Raw genomic sequence first — 19,795 nt, forward strand, 5'->3', positions numbered from 1 at the left:
CAGACTAGGCGGGGCGTTGGACGCCGGTTTGCCAGTGCTGACAATGGCCTGAAGGCAGCGGTGGTTTGAAAGGCTGTCTCTAGTGTTTTGGAGTGGCTGAGTGGCCTTTGCCTGAAGGGCTGCTCAGGGTAAGTGAAGTGTAGAGGGAAAGGGGGTGCCGTACTCACTGACTGCTGAGCTGGTCGGAAGATCCTCGATCTTCCGGCCGGAGCCAGAACTTTCTCCAGAGGAGAAAGCCTCTTCTTATGCAGCTGACAAATGTGGGTGTTGCTCCCCCTCAATGTTCTCAAGGTCAAAGTTGCCTGGGGTGTCGTCTTCGCCCCTACGTGACCTCACGAGTTGACAAGCGCAGCAGTCACGAAGATTCTTTTTGGAGCAGAAGGAACCAAAAGTGTTGCATGAGGCCTGGTTGTGTTTGGTGGCAGACACAGACTTTAGTTCTGATTGAGATTGGTCCGGGGATATTTTGGGTGGCAGCCAGGACAATATTGAAATGCCGTCTGTTTAATCACCATTGAGGCATGGTGGAAAGATGCGATGGAGAGACAGGAACAGGACCCGACAGTAGAGGCCCAGGAGTGGGCCAAGCCCAACCTGGACCCCGCTCGAGCAAAGCAACCAAACATTGATCCTGGATGGAAAGTAAGGTAGATGTGATCAAAGTACAGTGCCGACAGAGGGAAGGAACTGTGTTGACGCAAAGCACAGAAGCACAAGTCCGAATCCGATTGCAGAAAGAAAACAATCTGACAGTGGAGTCAATGAACATGCATATTATTGCATAGTGACTCAAAATACTTCGAAGAAGAAAAACAACTTGCACACAACCAGGTCCAGCAGTGCAGCAGGAATATGCACAGCATGTCTAGTTACAGCCACACATGCCTCTAACATACACACATACATATATATCACTGAACGAAACAAAGGTTACAGGGACGTTATAGTTAGGCTGAAGTTTCACTTGTACAAAACCAGGGAAATTCAGCCATTATTGCTAGTGAGCTAACTATAACTCATGCCTCCGCAATACACTGCTGATATATTACATCACTCATGACTTTGTCAGGTGACATCACTGATGACATCTCAAAATAAACTGATTACATCATCCAGTGATTGAGTGTTTTTAAAAAGTGTATGAGTTATAAATATTTATACCAAGGTGTACTGGTGAATCAGTGGGTGTATAAATGCATGCATAGTTGATTCAGTGGGTGTGTGACAGACTGTATAAGTGAGTGATTAGGTGTCTCAGTGAATTTATGGGTGAGTGACTAGGTTGTGTGAATTTCTGTTTCAGTCTGTCAGTTGGTGTCTAATTGGCTGTATGGGTTGGTGAGTGGGTACATGAGTGGCTGTAAGGGTGATTGATTGGTTGTCCGAGTACCTATATGGGTGTCTGAGTGTCTCTCTGGGTGTGCGAGGGGGTGTGTAACTGCCTGCATGGATGAGTGAATGGGTGAGTCAGTGGCTGTATGAGTTAGTGAGTCCATCTCCAAGGGGCTGTCTAGGTGAATGAGTGTGTGTATGGCTGTGTCAGTGAATGAATGGATGTGCCAGTGGTATATGGGTGAATAACTGCATAAGTGAAAGGCAGTATAGGTGAATATTAGGCCCAAGTTAAGTCCTGATTGCTATTTAATGTATTTGATGATATATTCACTACCAAGGGCTTATCATTCAATGTCTCATCCAATTCAATTGTTGTTATCTGTGGCCCCTATTTTTTCCTTGTCCCCTTCCTCTTGCCCCTTCTTGTCCTACATTTTTTTTTCCAAAGTTCTGGTGCAGCTGAGTAGGTGATGGCTTGTCAGAACCTGTTACTCTTATCAAAGAAATTGTGAAGGTCGGATATAAGTTCTATATCCTGGGGCTTGGCTAGCTCAGCTTTATGTTTCAATGTTTTTAATAGTTACCAGGTTGAGCTGGTGAATAATATATTTAAAAAAATTACATCAGCCTCAACTTGTTTTGCTAATCTACATCTAATAAAAATGCAGATGTGATTGACAAAGGAGTACACTTTCAGTCAGCAGGCAGTCCTTCTTTTCTACCCCTCAACTTATTCTTAGCAAAATTCCTCAGGCACTCCACCTCCCTGTATGTCTATCACCTATTCAGTAGCACTAGCATAATACATAGGTATGCACCCTACACTTGACATCTACTATTTTTACTACTGAAAGGCAAATACACTGGTTCCTTACTATATCAATTTCATTTTGGTGAACCTTATCATTTCCCTTAGGTGTAGGAGATCTGTCATTCTGATTTTATAGTTAGAAAAGCTTCACTTAAGTTACTCTTTTACTTAATCCTAGAAGACCCTATTACAACATTATTGAAAAAACGGTCTCCCTCCACCGTGTGCTCTTGCGAAAACAGTTTACTAAGTTATTTTAAGTTGGTATATGGACAGCATACAATCAATTAAAAGATGAAAATAGGCAAAATAGTTAGGCATACAAAATAGGCAAATATGAAGAGAACTCACTGACCAGTCGCATTTGGTGGGCACTTGTTGTAAGTGATGTCACCCGCAGCAGTCTTCTTCCAAGTCATTGACATTACATATTCATCTTTGCACATTTCATGAAAAGCTGCAAAGCAAAGAGGAAAATGGGATATCTAAACCAGGAGTTCAGAAAGAAGACAAAAGATACATCATAATATCAACAGAAAACAAGCATTGGAAATGCAATAGGTCTCGCAGCATTAGAGTTAGTGCTTTTAGAATTGTTTATGGGTTTTTTTGTAATTCTTTAACATTTTTGTTTCCTGTAGCCAATGCTAAAGAATTAAAAAAAAAAAGCCATAAACATTTCTAAAAGCTCTAACTCAAATGCTCCGAGACCTATTGCACTGTGTGAGGGTGAGGGGTTGAGGGTGAGTGAGGGTGAGGGTGGGTGAGGGTGGGTGGTGGTGGTGATGGTTAGCCTCCCCTGCTGCGTTTCTGGCAGCAGACAGGCTTAGGTGCTAGCAGCTCCCTGCAGCAGGCTGAGCTGGGCGAGGGGATTAGTGGCGGGAAAGGCCCCCCGTTAACAGGGGGTCTTTGGTGTATTACTTTGTCAGCCGCCACAGCAGGAGCAGGGGAAGATCTTCAAAAGAAGATTTTCGAAAGAAGAGACATAAAATATGTTCGAAGGCTTACTGCACAGAAGCTGAGAAGGGGGGAGCCAGGACTTGGGGAAAGTGACGTGTGCAAGACAAGTTCTCGACAGGTCCCAGCTATAGGCAAGAATCAGGGATGCATTAGTACCGACTTCAAAGGGCCGAGCGGTACATGCAAGGCAGGCGATGCTTTTAGATGGAACTCGGAAGAGTACAAGGGCTGCCACACAAAGAGAGCTTCAAAATGGGGGAGGTGGGCTTTTGCCGTGTGAGGTGGAGCGGTATGGATTGGGAATGGGAAATAAGAACTAGAGGGGCAGGAAAAGAAGAAGAGGCGTAGACGGGAGACAGACGCATACTAGAAGACAGAGCAAAGGAGAGAGAGAGACGGAGAAATAACAAGACGGAGGGAAGAGAGGGGAGGGGGGAGGAGAAATGCGACACGGCGGGAAGGGGAGGGGGCGGAGCGGGCGGAGGATGATTTTCACTCAAACCTCTGTGAACAGCTGAGCTGAAGAGTGTCCCGTGTAAACACTCCAACCGGTCAGGGTGGTGATGGTTAGCATCCCCTGCTGCGTTTCTGGCAGCAGACAGGCTTAGGTGCTAGCAGCTCCCTGCAGCAGGCTGAGCTGGGCGAGGGGATTAGTGGCGGGAAAGGCCCCCCGTTAACAGGGGGTCTTTGGTGTATTGGCGACTTAATTAGCTCACCTACGGGAGTTACGCCACTGCCTAATTTATAGTCAAAGCTGAAATTCATGCGTGCTACACAGGCTAGCTTTGAGCGTCTGCATATGTGAACAAAGCCTGTATTCATTTCTTATGCAAACATTTCATGTCTGATGCAAAGGTGTGAACGTTTTAGGGAATGCGTGAGTGGCCACAAAGAATAATGTATGCATTTATAAACATTTAAACATCAGCCCATTAAGAAATAACCAGCGGCTCACTGTTTGCCTGACAGTTAAAGCTATTCCAGGGAAGCCACAGATTGTCTTTGAAGCCGGTAGCGTTTGTCTATCCGGGATATTGTGTAGGTGTGTGCTGTATAGAAAATATACTTCTATATTCGAGGTTTATAGTGTCTGCCGCGCTTAGCGCATGAGCCCGACTTAAAAAAAAAGTGAACAATTTAGATTTAATTGGTTTGACTTTTTTTGTAAATCGCTTCTATGTTTTCCACGTGTTGTGAGATTAAATAAATTAATATGGCTCACGGTAAGGCCATTTTGTGAAACAAACGGGGGCCTCTGTTAGCTGTGTTTAGAAGCGGAACTTTTTTTTGACCGAGGAGATAAAATGTGCTGGGCGCATTTTTAAAAGGATAACCGTGTTTGCTTTAATGTTTTGAGCGTGTGTTTTTGAGTTGAGCGTGTGTTTTATAGCTCGATTTGTGGCGCACACATGCTTCCACCGTCCCTCTGGAAACGCGTACACCTCTGTAAGCAATGAAAGTGTAAATTGGGGGTAGTTACCCCTACGCTGGGGTTCTAAAGACAAAGAGGACCCCTCCTGGGCTCTTTCAGAGGCAAAGAGACCGCCGCCGTGGGCGGGGGGCGGAGTTAAAATTCAACCTGAGACCGCACTGCAAGTGTATGCCCCAGCGGGCAGTGATTGCCCATGTGAATGGGCTTGGTGTGGGGGTCACAAGGTGAAGGGACGGCCCCTCCTCTCTCGCCTACAGGCTGGGGGGCGGGGGGGAGGGGGGCTGGCGCACTGGTCTCCACCCCTCCCGATGTGTGCTCTTCTCTGGGTCGTGTTATGTTAAACCGTGCAGTGCCAACACGTGTGCCCCCAGAGACTGTGGGGGTTCGTCAACTAATATGCATGGGGTGAATCTGTAGTTTGGCAGTGACTTCACGCACAGAGCTGGTGGCAGGGGGAACGCTGCCCTGGAGGAGTGAAAACCAGGCTGCCAACTTTCTTTAGGCCGGGTTGGCAGGCAGCGCCGTGACGGTTAACAGTTACTGGCCTGGCAAAGGAACAGCGATTAACCCGCCTCATCAGAGGCAATGGGGGTGACGCCTATTTATAGCTCATCCTGCCTGTCGTGTTTATTTATCCGCATTCTGGTGCTCAAAGTCCCGGATTAATCATGGGAAATGCAAACTGCAAGTGACAGACAGACTGCCAAGACAACAAGCATCAACAAGGCTAGCGGCAGGCAGGCAGGGGAGGAGAGGAGGAGGGGGGAGGAGTGTGCTGGGGGAAACAAAAAAGAAGCCAGAGGGAAGAGAGGGGAGGGGGGAGGAGAGCGAAAGGATCGGAGACACGGCGGGTAAAATAAACAAAAAAAAAAAGCCGGAGGGAAGAGAGGGGAGGGGGGAGGAGAAATGCGACACGGCGGGAAGGGGAGGGGGCGGAACGGGGGCGGAGAGGGGAGAGAGAGAGTAGGCAAGGGGGAGGAGAGCGAAAGGATCGGAGACACGGTGGGTAAAATAAACAAAAAAAAAAAGCCGGAGGGAAGAGAGGGGAGGGGGGAGGAGAAATGCGACACGGCGGGAAGGGGAGGGGGCGGAACGGGGGCGGAGAGGGGAGAGAGAGAGTAGGCAAGGGTAAACAAACACGGACGTGCACGCGCCCGTGACTTTTAAGGTCAATGCGCATGCGCATAAGCTTAATGCGCATGCGCATTGACCTTAAAAGTCACGGGCACTGCAAGGAATCGCCACGATTCCTTGCAGTTAGATAAAGAGTGGATGAGCCCCTATAGTCTCGCTTGCTCGATGCGCATGCGCATCGACAGGCGAGACCTAAAAAGGAGAGGGACAAAGAATAGAAAGAAAGGGGTAACCAGTAATGCCACAGAGTGAACTCTTAAGGAGATGAAAGAAAAGAATATACTGCTAAATAGACTGGCGTTCCACTGAGGAGTGGGTGATAGGTTAGGCAGGAATCGCTCAGAAAGTGAAAAAACAAAATACTGAGAACAAGACAATCATGAGAGAGAGAGAGAGAGAGAGAGAGAGAGAGAGAGAGAGCCAGACAGAGAGACGCAATAGAGAGGCAAAGAGGAGGGCAGAAGAGAGATAGTAAGTGGGACAGATGTCCACTATGAAAAAGACAACTGTTAACTGTGAGAGACCAAGTGAATAAAGACAGAAAGAGAGCATGGGAGGGAGAAAGACACCGGTCATAGTGAATCGGATATCTGTCTATCGGGAAAAAGACAATTGTTCCAATGTGAGAAAGAAATCAAAGATGGGTGAGAAGTATAGTTCAATGAAAAAAAGTCAGCGTGTCGTTCTAATGAACAAGTACCACAGGAAGAGGATGAGGAAGAAGGGAGTTATGAAATATAAACGGTCATTCGTACAGGAGGAAGAGGGAGTAAGCTTAATGGGAGACTGTAAATCACATGACACTTCTGGAGAAGGCAAAGTGTAATGCAGGGAGAGAGGGAGAAGCTTATTGATTCTCCGAGAGGTGCACAAGGTGATCCAATAGGACGCCCAATGGTTTCTAAGGTCATGTGCTGTAGTGATCTGTTGTCAGTGCTTGTGCTTCAATGGACACCAGCAGTTAAGTATACTATAGCTGCTATTTCTAAAATGTTTATCATTGAACGAAAAAGCTGGGGTCTGGGAGCTATGAACGTGGAGCACCTTCTGGTAATGATAGTCAAGAAGGGCCTCTTCTGCCAGCAGCAGATACAAGTGAACTGTAGCACACTATTATCAACATTTGGGCTTCCACATATTTGCAGAGTTTAATAATTAATAACGCGGTCTTGACCTATAAATTGTATAGAGGTAGCAAAAGCTACAAATTAAAATGTTATAAATATATAAATTAATCCAGCAGGTAAATTAAACAGTTACTAAAAGTTGAACAGTGATGAGAAAATGAAAGACAACTGAAAAATGAAAAACACAGTAGAAAATAAGAAACGAAAGGGCAGAGACTGCAAATTAAAATACTGACAGAGAAAGATGAATGGAAGATAAAAAATTAAACAGACAGAGAAGGAGACTCTTGTGGAGCAGAAGTGACTAGGAAAGGAACAGAGAAAGAAAATAAATGTAATATGATAGCTCACAGAGAAAGAGAACAGCTTCTGAAGCCTCATCTGGGTCACTCTAATAAAAATCTACATTATCATAATCATGCCTGGGCGTAGAATTCCCTTACGGAGTTTCGTCTACTTCACGTAGACCAAAGAGTTCCCGAAAAACCCTACGGAGTGGCGCAGAGTTTTTCCTCTCGTGCTGCTCACCAACATTAAGTTGACGAGCAAGGAAAATCATACTCTAGACCATCTCCCAGCGAGATTTCTCCCTGGCGGTGGTTGATGCAGGTCGCTACCGCTCACGTTGAGAAACCTGCCAATAGCTTCGAAGAAACTGCTGATAAACATCTACTCGAGTGGCAGAAAGAAGCAGCACCCTCTTGCACAGCGCATGATGACATTTGTGCAGTTTTTTCAGCGCGGGACAAACACCCGGTGCTAAAAATTAGCAGGACCAGCCCAACTTACCGCACTCCGTTCCTTGCAAAGCTTCTCAGTACTTTCTAGGAACTTCGCGGAGTTTCACTTAGCAGAATTCCGCAAATGACTCTCAGGCATAATCAAAATCAAGGCAAAATATAATGGAAAGGAAAAGCCACGTTAAAAAACGTTTATTAGATGAGCTTTCGGAAGTGATCCTGGTTGATGGGAGAAGGAGGTATGGTAAACAATACTAAGAATGAACGTAAAAAATGGGTGATAAGGATGTTTCTTCTGTAACTCTAAGACCTTAGACTTAATCCTCTTTTCAATGTTTTGGTACCCTCTTCATTGGTGGTCAGGCTGAAAACCGCTTCTCGAAAGCTGTAAAACCAACGCTTTGCTTGGAAAGCAGGTTTTTTACCAAGCAGTATCATTACCACACATTTTTTTACCAGAAAATGATTCACATCGCATAGGCTTTCACCACGTATGCCTATATCACACACATAAAGTAAGTATAAATGTGTGTGTGTGTGTGTATGTATATATTTGCAGTCTTATTTTAAGGGTTGGGTAGAGTTTTTTAAGTTTAGGGTTGAGTATGAGTTTAAGGCAGTAAATGGATTTGACAGTATAGGGGTGTAGGGTGATTAGGGTATTTTTAGGGTTTAGGGGTGGGTAAGGGTATTGGGTGGTAAGAGATGGTTTTAGTATTTAGGGGTGGGTAGGGTCATTGGGTGGTAAGGGTATTTTTTGTCTTTCGGGGTAGGTATGTGTATTTGATTGTAAGGGTATGTATATTTAGGGTTTATGTGGGTGGGCAGGTTTATTGGGTTGTAAATGTAATTTAAAAAGGGGAATTTGAGGGTCTCCCCAAAAATGTTATATATATAAACATATATATATATATATATATATATATATATATATATATATATATATATATATATATATATATATATATATATATATATGTATATATTCTCTCACCACAGGTTGCCCTTGTGGAGCTGCCACACAGGAAGGGTTACCGCTCTCGATGCCACAGGCAGTAGGCTGTTCACCATGACACAGTTCCTCACAACAGCCATACGCGTTTCGAGCTTAAGAGCTCTTGTTCACTGGCAAAACATGATGACAATGAGCCGGTACATTCGGAACTAATTTATTTCAATCACGAGTCCTGCCCATGTGGGCGTTACAACAAGCATGCAGGTCCTGGTAGTCCTGATATGCTTGCAGACTCAGAGTTCGTCAAAGCAAGTGCGTCGCTCATTCCATCATGTTAAATAATATCCCGTTTGGGCGAAGGTCCTTGTAGCATGGCAACCAGCTTCCCAATATTGACCTGTGGCTCAGGCCCCCTCCTTTCCTACGAGTGTTCATGGTACCAAACACCCAGGATCCGCTAGTAGCGGCGGGGCTGCTCCGCGACCAGATGAGCCGCAAAAGATTCTCTCACCACAGGTTGCCCTTGTGGAGCCGCCACACAGGAAGGGTTACCGCTCTCGATGCCACAGGCAGTAGGCTGTTCACCATGTCACAGTTCCTCACAACAGCCATACGCGTTTCGAGCTTAAGAGCTCTTGTTCACTGGCAAAACATGATGACAATGAGCCAGTATATTCGGAACTAATTTATTTCAATCACGAGTCCCGCCCATGTGGGCGTTACAACAAGCATGCTGGTCCTGGTAGTCCTGATATGCTTGCAGACTCAGAGTTCGTCAAAGCAAGTGCGTCCCTCATTCCATCATGTTAAATAATATCCCGTTTGGGCAAAGGTCCTTGTAGCATGGCAACCAGCTTCCCAATATTGACCTGTGGCTCAGGCCCCCTCCTTTCCTACGAGTGCTCATGGTACCAAACACCCAGGATCCGCTGGTAACGGCGGGGCAGCTCCGCGACCAGACGATCCGCAAAAGATTCTCTCACCACAGGTTGCCCTTGTGGAGCCGCCACACAGGAAGGGTTACCGCTCTCGATGCCACAGGCAGTAGGTTGTTCACCATGGCACAGTTCCTCACAACAGCCATACGCGTTTCGAGCTTAAGAGCTCTGGTTCACTGGCAAAACATGATGACAATGAGCCGGTACATTCGGAACTAATTTATTTCAATCACGAGTCCCGCCCATGTGGGCGTTACAACAAGCATGCTGGTCCTGGTAGTCCTGATATGCTTGCAGACACAGAGTTCGTCAAAGCAAGTGCGTCGCTCATTCCATCATGTTAAATAATATCCCGTTTGGGCAAAGGTCCTTGTAGTCTGCAAATAGCAACAGAAATGTCGTTGTCTTTAGTGAAATGTGTATGGACATTTGAGGTAACAGAATTCACCTGAGTGGTGTATTTAGTGAGTGCCAATTAATTTGGCAAAGTTCTCTAGGATCCCTATCAAATATTTATAACTCCATATCTGATGAAAAGCTCATCAGAAATATATTGGTCCATGGTTCTGAAAGGACAGTATCAAAAAGCAGACTGACATCAACATTAAGGAATACTTTCTGAACTGAGGATGAATTCACGATGAATGACTTGAGTACCATTTTGTCCAGATTAAAGACATTTTATGGTTTTAAGATGCACAGAGCACGCGTTTTTCTTATAAACTTCACAGATGTAACAGTGATCCCGAAGGCTGCTTTCTATAAAAGCAATTGTACATCCGGGGAGACAATCAGTTGGTTCCGCGTATGCATGAAAAATGAAATACATGTATTTAGCAAGTCAAGTGACACTTGACATAATTGGAGGTAAACAAGAACTCCACTAGCCCTTGCATGTAAGGTGTGATGACCCTCTTCAATGTATGATTCTATCAGGTATCTGAAAAGTTACCTGAAACCATCTACAGTGCAGAAAAGAGAATGACTGACCTTGGAAGTTACAAATCCTCGGCCAATTGCTGGACCCCATTTGTGTATTTTCAGGCAGCTGTCAGAACATCCAGTTATCAGAGCAGAGAGCAGGATTGACAAATAGTGTGGTCCTCATGAACTAGGTACTGAAACTAAGTTATCAATGGGAAGAAATAATGATCTTCCCCTCATCTATGGTTGAGAGACCATGCGGGAGGACTGACCTCTATTCTTTATCTTGTGATCATAGCTTATAAGAAAGGGAGATGGGGAAAGGTATGTACAAATTTCTCTAATCCATCCAGCATGAAGGGATCTTAAACGACTTAACCATAGCTCTGACATGAGGCAAAAATATTTCAATTGGAGTTGACGCGCATTGCAAATGTGTCTATGTTTGTTGACTCCATGTCTTGAAGATGTAGTTGCAGACTCCTTGGTAAGCTCTCAATAATGGGACAGACTAAGCAACCTCAAGAAACTGTTCGAAATGGTCCCTTTCCACAGACCTAGCACCAGCTGGTATAGTGGAGGTGAGTTAATGCTCTCTAATTTCAGTCACAAATAAAAGCCCTTTAAATTGGCCTATTCCCACAGATCCCTCGCTATCCAATAAAATGGAGAACATTGGATGGTGTTTGTTTTCCAACAACACACAGAAGCTGCTATCGATATTTTCAGAGTAACAACACAACACAGGAGGTGCTATTGACTGTGACAGAGTAAATCATCACCAACTTGAGCCTGGCCACTGAATGGTAAATTTTAAAGCGAAGAGATGCTTCTTTATCTCAAAAAAGTTCATGCTGAACAATGTTCGATAAAGCTCTCATGTATACACCCAAACAGTGAGACCCTTACTCCCTTTGCTTAGAAAAATGTTTCTTGGAAAAAAATCTGCAGACTTTGTAGACATAAGAGGCACCCTAATTTCATGTTCAGAATATGGCTCCAGTTCGTCTGTGATGGAACCAGAGATTGGTCAATAGACATGAACCTGCCCCGGATGTCCTATAAGGGGTTCCAGTGATTAGCTGGGTAATGGAATAGCATGGAATGCAAACTAGCCCTATGCAGGCCACCTGTGATCCTCAAAAGCTTCTACTATAAACATTGCATGGGTAGCTGTGCTCTAGAATATAATGTAATGCTTCCATCATGTGTTATATTAACTCTGGTTAGGAATACCACTAACTGCTCGTATGTCTACAATGGCTGCAATAATCTTTTTGGGTGGTAGAAAAGAGGATTTGGATAGGCCCATGGTACATCTAAGATCAAGAAACCTCCAGAGTTTGATGAGAAGGAAAGAAGCAATCTACTTTCCGTAAGATTCTATGGTTAGGCAGATATAAGTGTAGTATGCTAGCTGACGGCACCTTACTTATTTCAAGAACACCGATGGGCCTTTAGAAGGAATTAGATTTGTTTGCAGCCTTTTGTAAAAACAGAGGTTTGGAAATAAACCCTGTCAAGTCCAAATTTATTGGGATTAATTCTAATAGGTCCTTTAGAGGAAAAATGAGAATCAATGGCTCTTTCTTAAAGCAGACCATATATTTTGTCTATCTGGGTATAAGGATGTTAGACTCCTTAAAATGGGGGATGCAAACAGATAAGAACAATGTTGCATTAAATCAGTGTGCACTTTTTATTAGAAGGAAACACAAGTCCACTGATGGAGGAGCCGTGACCCGACATTAAAAATCTACAGAGCCAATACAGTGTTGGCTGCCTTTTATGGAGCAGAGACCTGGTCCTACAATGATGCATACCTATTAACTAGTGAGGAAAATACATTTATCAAAGCTCTTCTCAATTTGCCACAAAACATACCACTAGTTCTATTGAGATTTGATCTAGCGCTTAACCCCATCCATTTGGTATCACTCTTGAATCCACTGTTATTTTGGTTGAGGGTATGGTCCACTCCAGGATTAACTCCTTACAGAGAGTCACTTGCGGACCTGATTAACTGTGATAAACTTGTATGTACCCCATGTTTGAATTATGTGAAAAAGAATTTTGAACTGCATAATCTGGGAAGTTTGTGGAACACTCCCGAAGAAGTTACCAAAGGGGTTATGCAGATTTTAAATAAAACCTACTGGGAAAAGGCATTGACTACATCATGGACTGAGCACAGGGAGAGGTCCCTAAAAGGGCAATTCCTGCTTCAGAAATGTTGGCTTGGATTTGAAATCTATATGGACAAGATCTATCACTCTTGGTCTAAACTCTTGTATATCCAGTTTAGAACTGGTACCCTAACTGTAAGATCCTTTACTATGAGATGGTGTAAAATGGAGTGTGGTTCATACAGTTGACCCGTTTGTCCCTTGATAAAGGAAACAGAGGAGGACTTCTTGTTTTTTTTTGTCCCAGATACTCTACTTTCCGTAAAAAATGTATAATTGCACCTTGCAAGTTGGAAGGTGTAAGACACTACTGGGAGTCATTGCGAATATTGGAAAGTGACTCTAAAGAGTTATTAGTCTTTGCAGTCTCAAGCTTCCTCCAGGGTTTGGACAATACGAATTAAATGTTTAACAGCTGGGAATTTCTAATTGTTATTGTTGTTATTCATGTAAGGGAAATGTTTCCTACAAATTCAGTATTAACAGCCAGATTGATGTTATTCAATCTTATTTTCCTCCTTTTTTAATATCTATCTTAATATCTATCTTATGTGATTTTTAATGATTTAATAGTAGGTTCTGGGTATTTGATATCTATGGGCCATAACAGAATGATAATTATTTTTAGATTGGTGTGGCAGGGGTATTCAACATGGCGGACCCCTTTTTAGCCTAGTATTAGGTTACTATGGAAGTTTATGTAGGTAGTGGCATTTGCTGCCCCAGGGGACTCGCCTAGGCTCAACTGATTGTTTATTGTTTATCAAAATGATTATATATCGTACTTGCAAGTTTTAGGTATAATAATCTATTTTTAGCAGTTGCACTTTTATGGTCACTTTACCAAAAGAAAGTACCTCGATGATAATGTGTAGCATGGCACCCATGAGGGAATCCATTTTGCAAGCGCACACTGGGCACCATTTAGAACAAAGGCTGATGTTCAGCATCAATAATGTCTTGTACCAAGCAGTGAGGAGAAGAAACTGCCTGTGGTTCTGACCTAGATAAATCTGTTCTGTTGAGCCAGTCACAGATTGTGTTGAATAGTGGCCCAAAAGTGGGCCAAGTACAGTTTTTTAAACTTCTGGAAGGGAGGGAACTAGTGACATTTGCTCCTAATCGAGTAGGTGGAAAAGTGCTCTTCTTTATTTCCTCCCTCCAAAGAAGAGACTTGAATTGATATTCTGGGCACCCTTTCATGAGTCTGAACAGCTGTATGGTCATAGAAAACATATGACTTGGCTTGAAGGTGCCTGAGACACTGATTGACACGGAAATGGAAACATAGAGCATAGTCTTTGCAATCAATGAGAGCATCCCAGGAGCTGTTCAAAGGAGCACACTACTGCTGGTATTATTTTTAAGATAAGATACACCTAATACTAACCATCTTGCTGTAGGAGAAAGGGACACAGAGAGAGGGCGCAATATATTTGCTTTCATTCCCTAGGCCTTGGAGCTTGTAGTACAGTTATCTGTAGAAACCTAGAAAAAACTGCATGGTTAATGCATGATTGTTTTTAAAATAGCGAATTCGCAATTAGGGGGGGGCAAATTACCACGAGGGTGAACCTCGTGGTAATTTGCGAAAAAGGTTTAAAATGCTCAAATTAGCATTTTAAACACTCTCATGTTACAGACACACATGTCCTTAGGACATGTGTGTGTGAAACATCCATTTGAAAATACATTTCAGGGGTGCAGGGGGGGTCCTTTGGACCCCCCATGCACCCATGGAATGCATTAACATTTTGCAAATTCCAATTTGCGAATGCGCAGTTCCCATTGATTCCTATGGGCCTTTTGGCCCATAGGAATCAATGGGAATTGCGAAATCGCAAATTGGAATATGCATAATATTTGCGATTCGGTAAAAATTGCGATTTTTACCGAATCACAAATTTTATGCACTTTCAATCATGCTTCTCGTTTTGCGATTCCTTATTTGCGATTCGGTAAAAATCGCAAATTAGGAATCGCAAAACTGGACTTTGATGCATGTGGGCAATTGTGGGGCCACTGCGCAATCAGAATTATTTGAACAGAACAGTTTTAAATTTTTTCATGAATTGTCATTTAAGATCCAATGAGAGATTATTCAGAGACAAGATGAAAAAAGGTTTTCCTCCGAAGGCTGACCTTCTATGCACAGGTTAGTGTGGAAATCATATGGAGGAAGATTGCAGGGAGCCACAAGAAATATGAAAACTGACTATCTTTTAAGAATTTAAGAGTATCACCATAGATGCATTTGGGAGTCAGACAAAATCCCTAATCGAGATACGGCTTGCAATAGGTAACCAAAAGAGGTTTTGCTGAATAGAAAAGGGGATCAAATGTAAGCACTGTTGCTTCTTGAATCTGAATTATTCGTAAGCTGGCACATATTTTCTTAGAAATTCACAACAGTCTTTATAAACACAATCATAGATGCAATCACAGAATTCCGGTTGTCAATGAAGTAAGTGGAAGAATGGGTCACAATATAGAAAGCCAGTAGGTGAAAAAAGGAAGTATCTGCAGATAGCTTTGTGTAGTAATTTACACAACACAAGTGCAAATTCAGCTTTCTTTATTCACTTGAACTACAGCAGCCTCCTGCAGCTCCAGCTTCACCAACTGTCATCTCCAGAGTCCCACACACAAACATTCCAAATTACACCAACAATAGGAATGTTTCCTACATATCTCCCCACTTACAAAGGAATACAACTAAACTCATTATTAAATAAAAATAAAAAGGAAATAGGTACATGCAAGGGAATAAGTCAACAAACGAATTAGGATACAAAGCAAAATTATACATAACTAAGACAACACTTTCATAAATGGTTAGGACCAGTCACTTTGCTCAAATTACCGAAACTCCATCCCTTAACACCCTCCTTGTCGCCAACCAGGACAATCTGAACCCTCCTTAGTAATATACACTCTTCCTTTCACTATGTTATTCCTGAACTCAATATTCATGCATCTCATGCCTACAATCTCTATTCTCTTGCCGCCATATCCTACAGCTTTCATATCAGACACTTGTAGCTCTTCCATTGTTCCCTTTAAACATTCCACATACGTATTTTTACCCACAGGAGTAAATAAACTTCCTGAATCGACCAAAATCCAAACCTTCATCCCGTCAAGATTTACTTCACAGTGGGGTTTCTCCAACCTACAAGTACTTTCTATTTTCACTCTACTGTCATTCCTCAAATGTAAACAGGTATTTGTTTCTCGGTCATAAGTTTTTGAACAAACTTAACTCCTGGGTTTTTGATAGATTTAGGAAAGGATGTTCTGCCAAAGGAAGTAGGTAAAAAAAGAGTCCATTTTGCATAATTTTTACCAACAAGTAGGATTTCAGTCTTGTCAGTGTTAATTGTAAGCTAGTTTTGATTAATCCAAACATGACCTTACTCACTCATTGCGTAATGTATCCGAAGTGGAAATACTTGGTCTGAAAATAATCTGAGTGCCATAAGCGTATGTGTTACATTTAAATTCAAAAGATTGACCCAGACTGATCAGAAGGTGCAGGTGAATATTAAAGAGAGAGAAGATATATCCATGTGGAAGTCGTGTCTTAATGGAGTGGGATTCAGGAAGAAAATGACCCTGGCTAATCTTAGTTACCTTTTAAAAATAATGAAAATCATAAAAACAACAGTGCTATTCAATTCCTCATCAAATCTAGATATCGGAGTCTATGCACAAGGTAATAAACCAAATAAGACACTTCATGGTTCTTATAACATGAAAGTACAGGAGCTATAATTAAGACAGCTCAAGGTTATAAGCAGGGTGCGAGTCATTCAAGCCCAGTATCAACAAAGTTTGAATAGTTACAAGAACATGTTTGGTCAGTTTAAACTTAAACACAAAATCAACTTGATCATCTCATCCAATCTTTCTTATCAATAACAGCACGATGGAGTGCTACAGTGTATAATCACATCAAAAGATTAGGAAGAGGATGGTAGGAAGAATCGATCTGGGAGCAAGTGTTTCTTTCTCATTTGAAAGCAAAAGGCATTAGTTACAGAAGGTGGGATAGCATTCGAATTTTTAGTTTTGTAGCCTGAGCATGTTACTAGGAATATATTGTATATATTGCCACATATGGTCCACTCCAGTTAGTACTTGTGCCTCTAATAGGTTAAAATGTGTAGATGGAGCAAGATTGTACAACACATTGGAAAGAGACGATATTGGAGTGTCAACCTGGTTATCTCCATAACACTGTTCTCCAAAATAGATACCCACGATATGGGGAGGTAGTATGTTGATATTCACAATGTGCAAAAGCAATTTAACTCTGGTGAAACAGATATTTGGGTGAGTTGATAGACTTTCTGTGTAAAAAAAGGTGATCTTCATTAAATCAAATAAATCATGGTTTATGAAAAGCATCCTTTTGCTAGCAGGTGCCCAGAGGTGCTAGAGACCCATGATGCACAACCGGGAGACATAGGTCAGAAAGCAAGTCTTAGTCCAGTTTCATTTATTTTTTATTTTTAATCAATTGCTTCTTCCTTCCATATTTGCTTCAATACTTCTTCAGACATGCAGCGATTCCATGATACAAATGCCCAAGAATTGCCAATCCAGGCTTATTCTGCACCATTAGGGCTGAGAAGCGCCGCCCTAACTGCCACCTCCAGTACATAAAACAATAATAAAAAGGGTTTTAAACCCATTTTATTAGCGCTTTATTTTAATCTCCTGGACACTCCCTAAGGACTCTGATGAGTCTTGGGGGCGTGTCCAGGGGATAACACTGCTGGTGGGGGAGTGATGGGCACTCCTTTCACTGTGCATGAGGTGTATGGCCAGCTGCCTCAGGCCGGTCAAACCCCTCATACGCAGTGAAGCTCTATCCAGCCTCAGCTGCATTGCTGGGACTGGAAAGAGCAGGCACAGGCTACCAGTCTGTCTGTGAGCGCAAGTTGCCGACGCTCAGGCCAATCATGAAGCTGCTCTCATTTGAGAGCAGCTTCAAGATTGGCTCCAGGGCAGGCTGGGCGCCTGTGTCTAGAGCCAGAAGCAGGAAGATCCGATGTGTAGGAGATGGCGGCGGCAGCATTAAGGTAAGTTTATTTTATTTTATGTTTTTTTATCCAAACCAGAGAAAACTGTCAAACATAAACTATGAACTCACAGCATAAACATGGTATTAAGTGAGTCCGCTGTAGCATGAAAAACCAATGCGTCAATGTCATAACCAAATCGTACACAAGACGCGCCCGACTTCTGCAACACTAGTGTAGGGATCAAAATTCTATGAAATAAGTTTAGTCTGATACCCTGAAGTAACCTCAGAGTAAAACTGATTAACTCTAATGTCTAAGAAGGATTTGATTTGCCTACGACATACTGACTGGCCGATAACGACGATTCGACGAATCGGTGAACCTTTGATAAACAGAAGTGCACTGTGTTTGTACTATCATGGTTACTTGTGAATGGCCACATGCCGCAGAAATAAGACTGAATTGGCATTTCTTGTGCATTTGTATACTGGAATCACTACGTTTCTGAAGTGTTGAAACAAATAAGAAAGAAATAAGCAATTGATTAAGAATTGATAAAAAAAATGTATACAGGCGAGTTTTGGACAGAACCAGCATCAGGGAGCACACCTAGACTTTGTCTTTGAGCTTTTGTGAAATCCATTGTAATTTGTGTCCACAAATTGGTGGTGTATTCTACCAGTCACATATTAAGAAAAGCAGCTACTATTTAAAGCACTTGGGGCCATATGTAGGTAATTTTCATTTACCGATTCTAAAATACCTAATTTTAACGATTCGGTATTTCAGAATCGGTAAATGGTATGTAGGAAACAATTCGGTAAATATTACCAAATCGGTACAATTCTCAATGGCAGAGTAAAACAGGAAAGCATGCTTGTCTGCGAAAGATAGTAACCTTACCCAGAAAGTAGTGTCTAGTCTAGAGTATGAACTAAGAAAAGAACCACATCAGAAGTCAGGTCAACTCCTTGAAAAATACACTACCTTCTACTTCGGGTAGAGAATATTTCAGACCATAACAACTTCAAAGGAAGCTCTAACTCTTGAAGGAGAGAGCTTAAGAGAGTTCCTTTAAAGAAGCAATGCATGATACTTGCTGTGAAAGTAAAAAGAACCCAGTTTGGGAATTATAACAGAATAAATTACATGTAGAGTTCAGAATTATAGATACAAATCTCGAAAGACTGGCCCAGTTGCGGCTCAGAAAAGGAGATCATCATGGAGCTTAAGGTTTGCATATTAAAGCACTATGGCCTCACAACCTATTCAGTGTGATTGAGAATGCCCTCAATGAATTCTGCATCCAAGAGCTGGTGGTGGAGGAGGGAATGTTGACTGTTGAAATGGTTTGACGATACATTACAGAAATACTTGAAATACTGAGGCCCATTTGACCATCTCAATGAAGTGGTGCTATACACACGAATCAGAGAGGTTGATCTGCTGTTGGAGCTCTGTCAGATATTAAATTGGAGCTTGTAAGATGATGAACTTTGGTAATTGAGGGACTGTTAACACTGAGTAACTGCCAGTGCTGAAGAACCATAAATTTGACCCCTCAACAGTGAGGAATTTGCAAACTCTAAGAACTCTTGAAGTCGAAGCAATTAGGATCTTGAGAAACGCTCAATAGCAACATGCTAACAGCAGCCACAGCTACAACGACTGTGAAGAAATGATGGAAGATGGGTTGAGGGGTTCGAAGGGACGGCAGCAAGGAATGGGGAAGGGTAAATTCGACTGGCCTGTTTTCTTGGCTATCTCCATTCAGTGCAGTTCCAAATACCTAATAAATCCCAGCAATGGCTGTACATCTTTTCCTTAGGAATTCCTTCCACTCTAGAAGAGATCTCAAGATCAATAACAACCTTTCCTGGAAATAAGCCAGCAAAAAAAGAAATGTCTCTGAAAGACTCCCCCTGTAATAGGAAATCTTGTCAGATACATAATATTGCTGGAAAAAACACATAAATAATACAAAAGAGTAAAAGATAAACTGTAACTCAAAACAAGTCTCCAAATCAGGTACAAAGATTCAACAAATGTTGAATGAATTTAAAAAATATTCAACTGGAACACATTTTATACATAAATACGAAACAGGCTAGAGGTCAATGCTGTTGATCCTATTTACACTACAAAGCGTAAAAATAACCACCTCAACAGACAGTAGAGTGGGCATCCTTGAAACCTTAAAGCGACACTGTCAAAATCATGTTT

General features: G+C 42.4%; 1 protein-coding gene across 6 annotated transcripts in view; it reads right to left on the reverse strand.

Annotated features, from left to right (window-relative positions):
• ADGRB2 (adhesion G protein-coupled receptor B2) overlaps positions 1–19,795 on the reverse strand; it is a 1,127,991-nt gene that overhangs the window by 450,395 nt on the left and 657,801 nt on the right. For all 6 annotated transcript variants that reach the window (XM_086955647.1, XM_086955646.1, XM_086955645.1 and 3 more), the window contains one exon: positions 2,502–2,603. In XM_086955647.1, coding sequence (XP_086811773.1) covers positions 2,502–2,603 — 102 coding nt within the window. The remainder of the gene's footprint in view (positions 1–2,501; positions 2,604–19,795) is intronic.

Source organism: Lissotriton vulgaris, chromosome 2_1, assembly GCF_964263255.1.
Source record: "Lissotriton vulgaris chromosome 2_1, aLisVul1.2, whole genome shotgun sequence".
Taxonomy (NCBI): Eukaryota; Metazoa; Chordata; class Amphibia; order Caudata; family Salamandridae; genus Lissotriton; species Lissotriton vulgaris.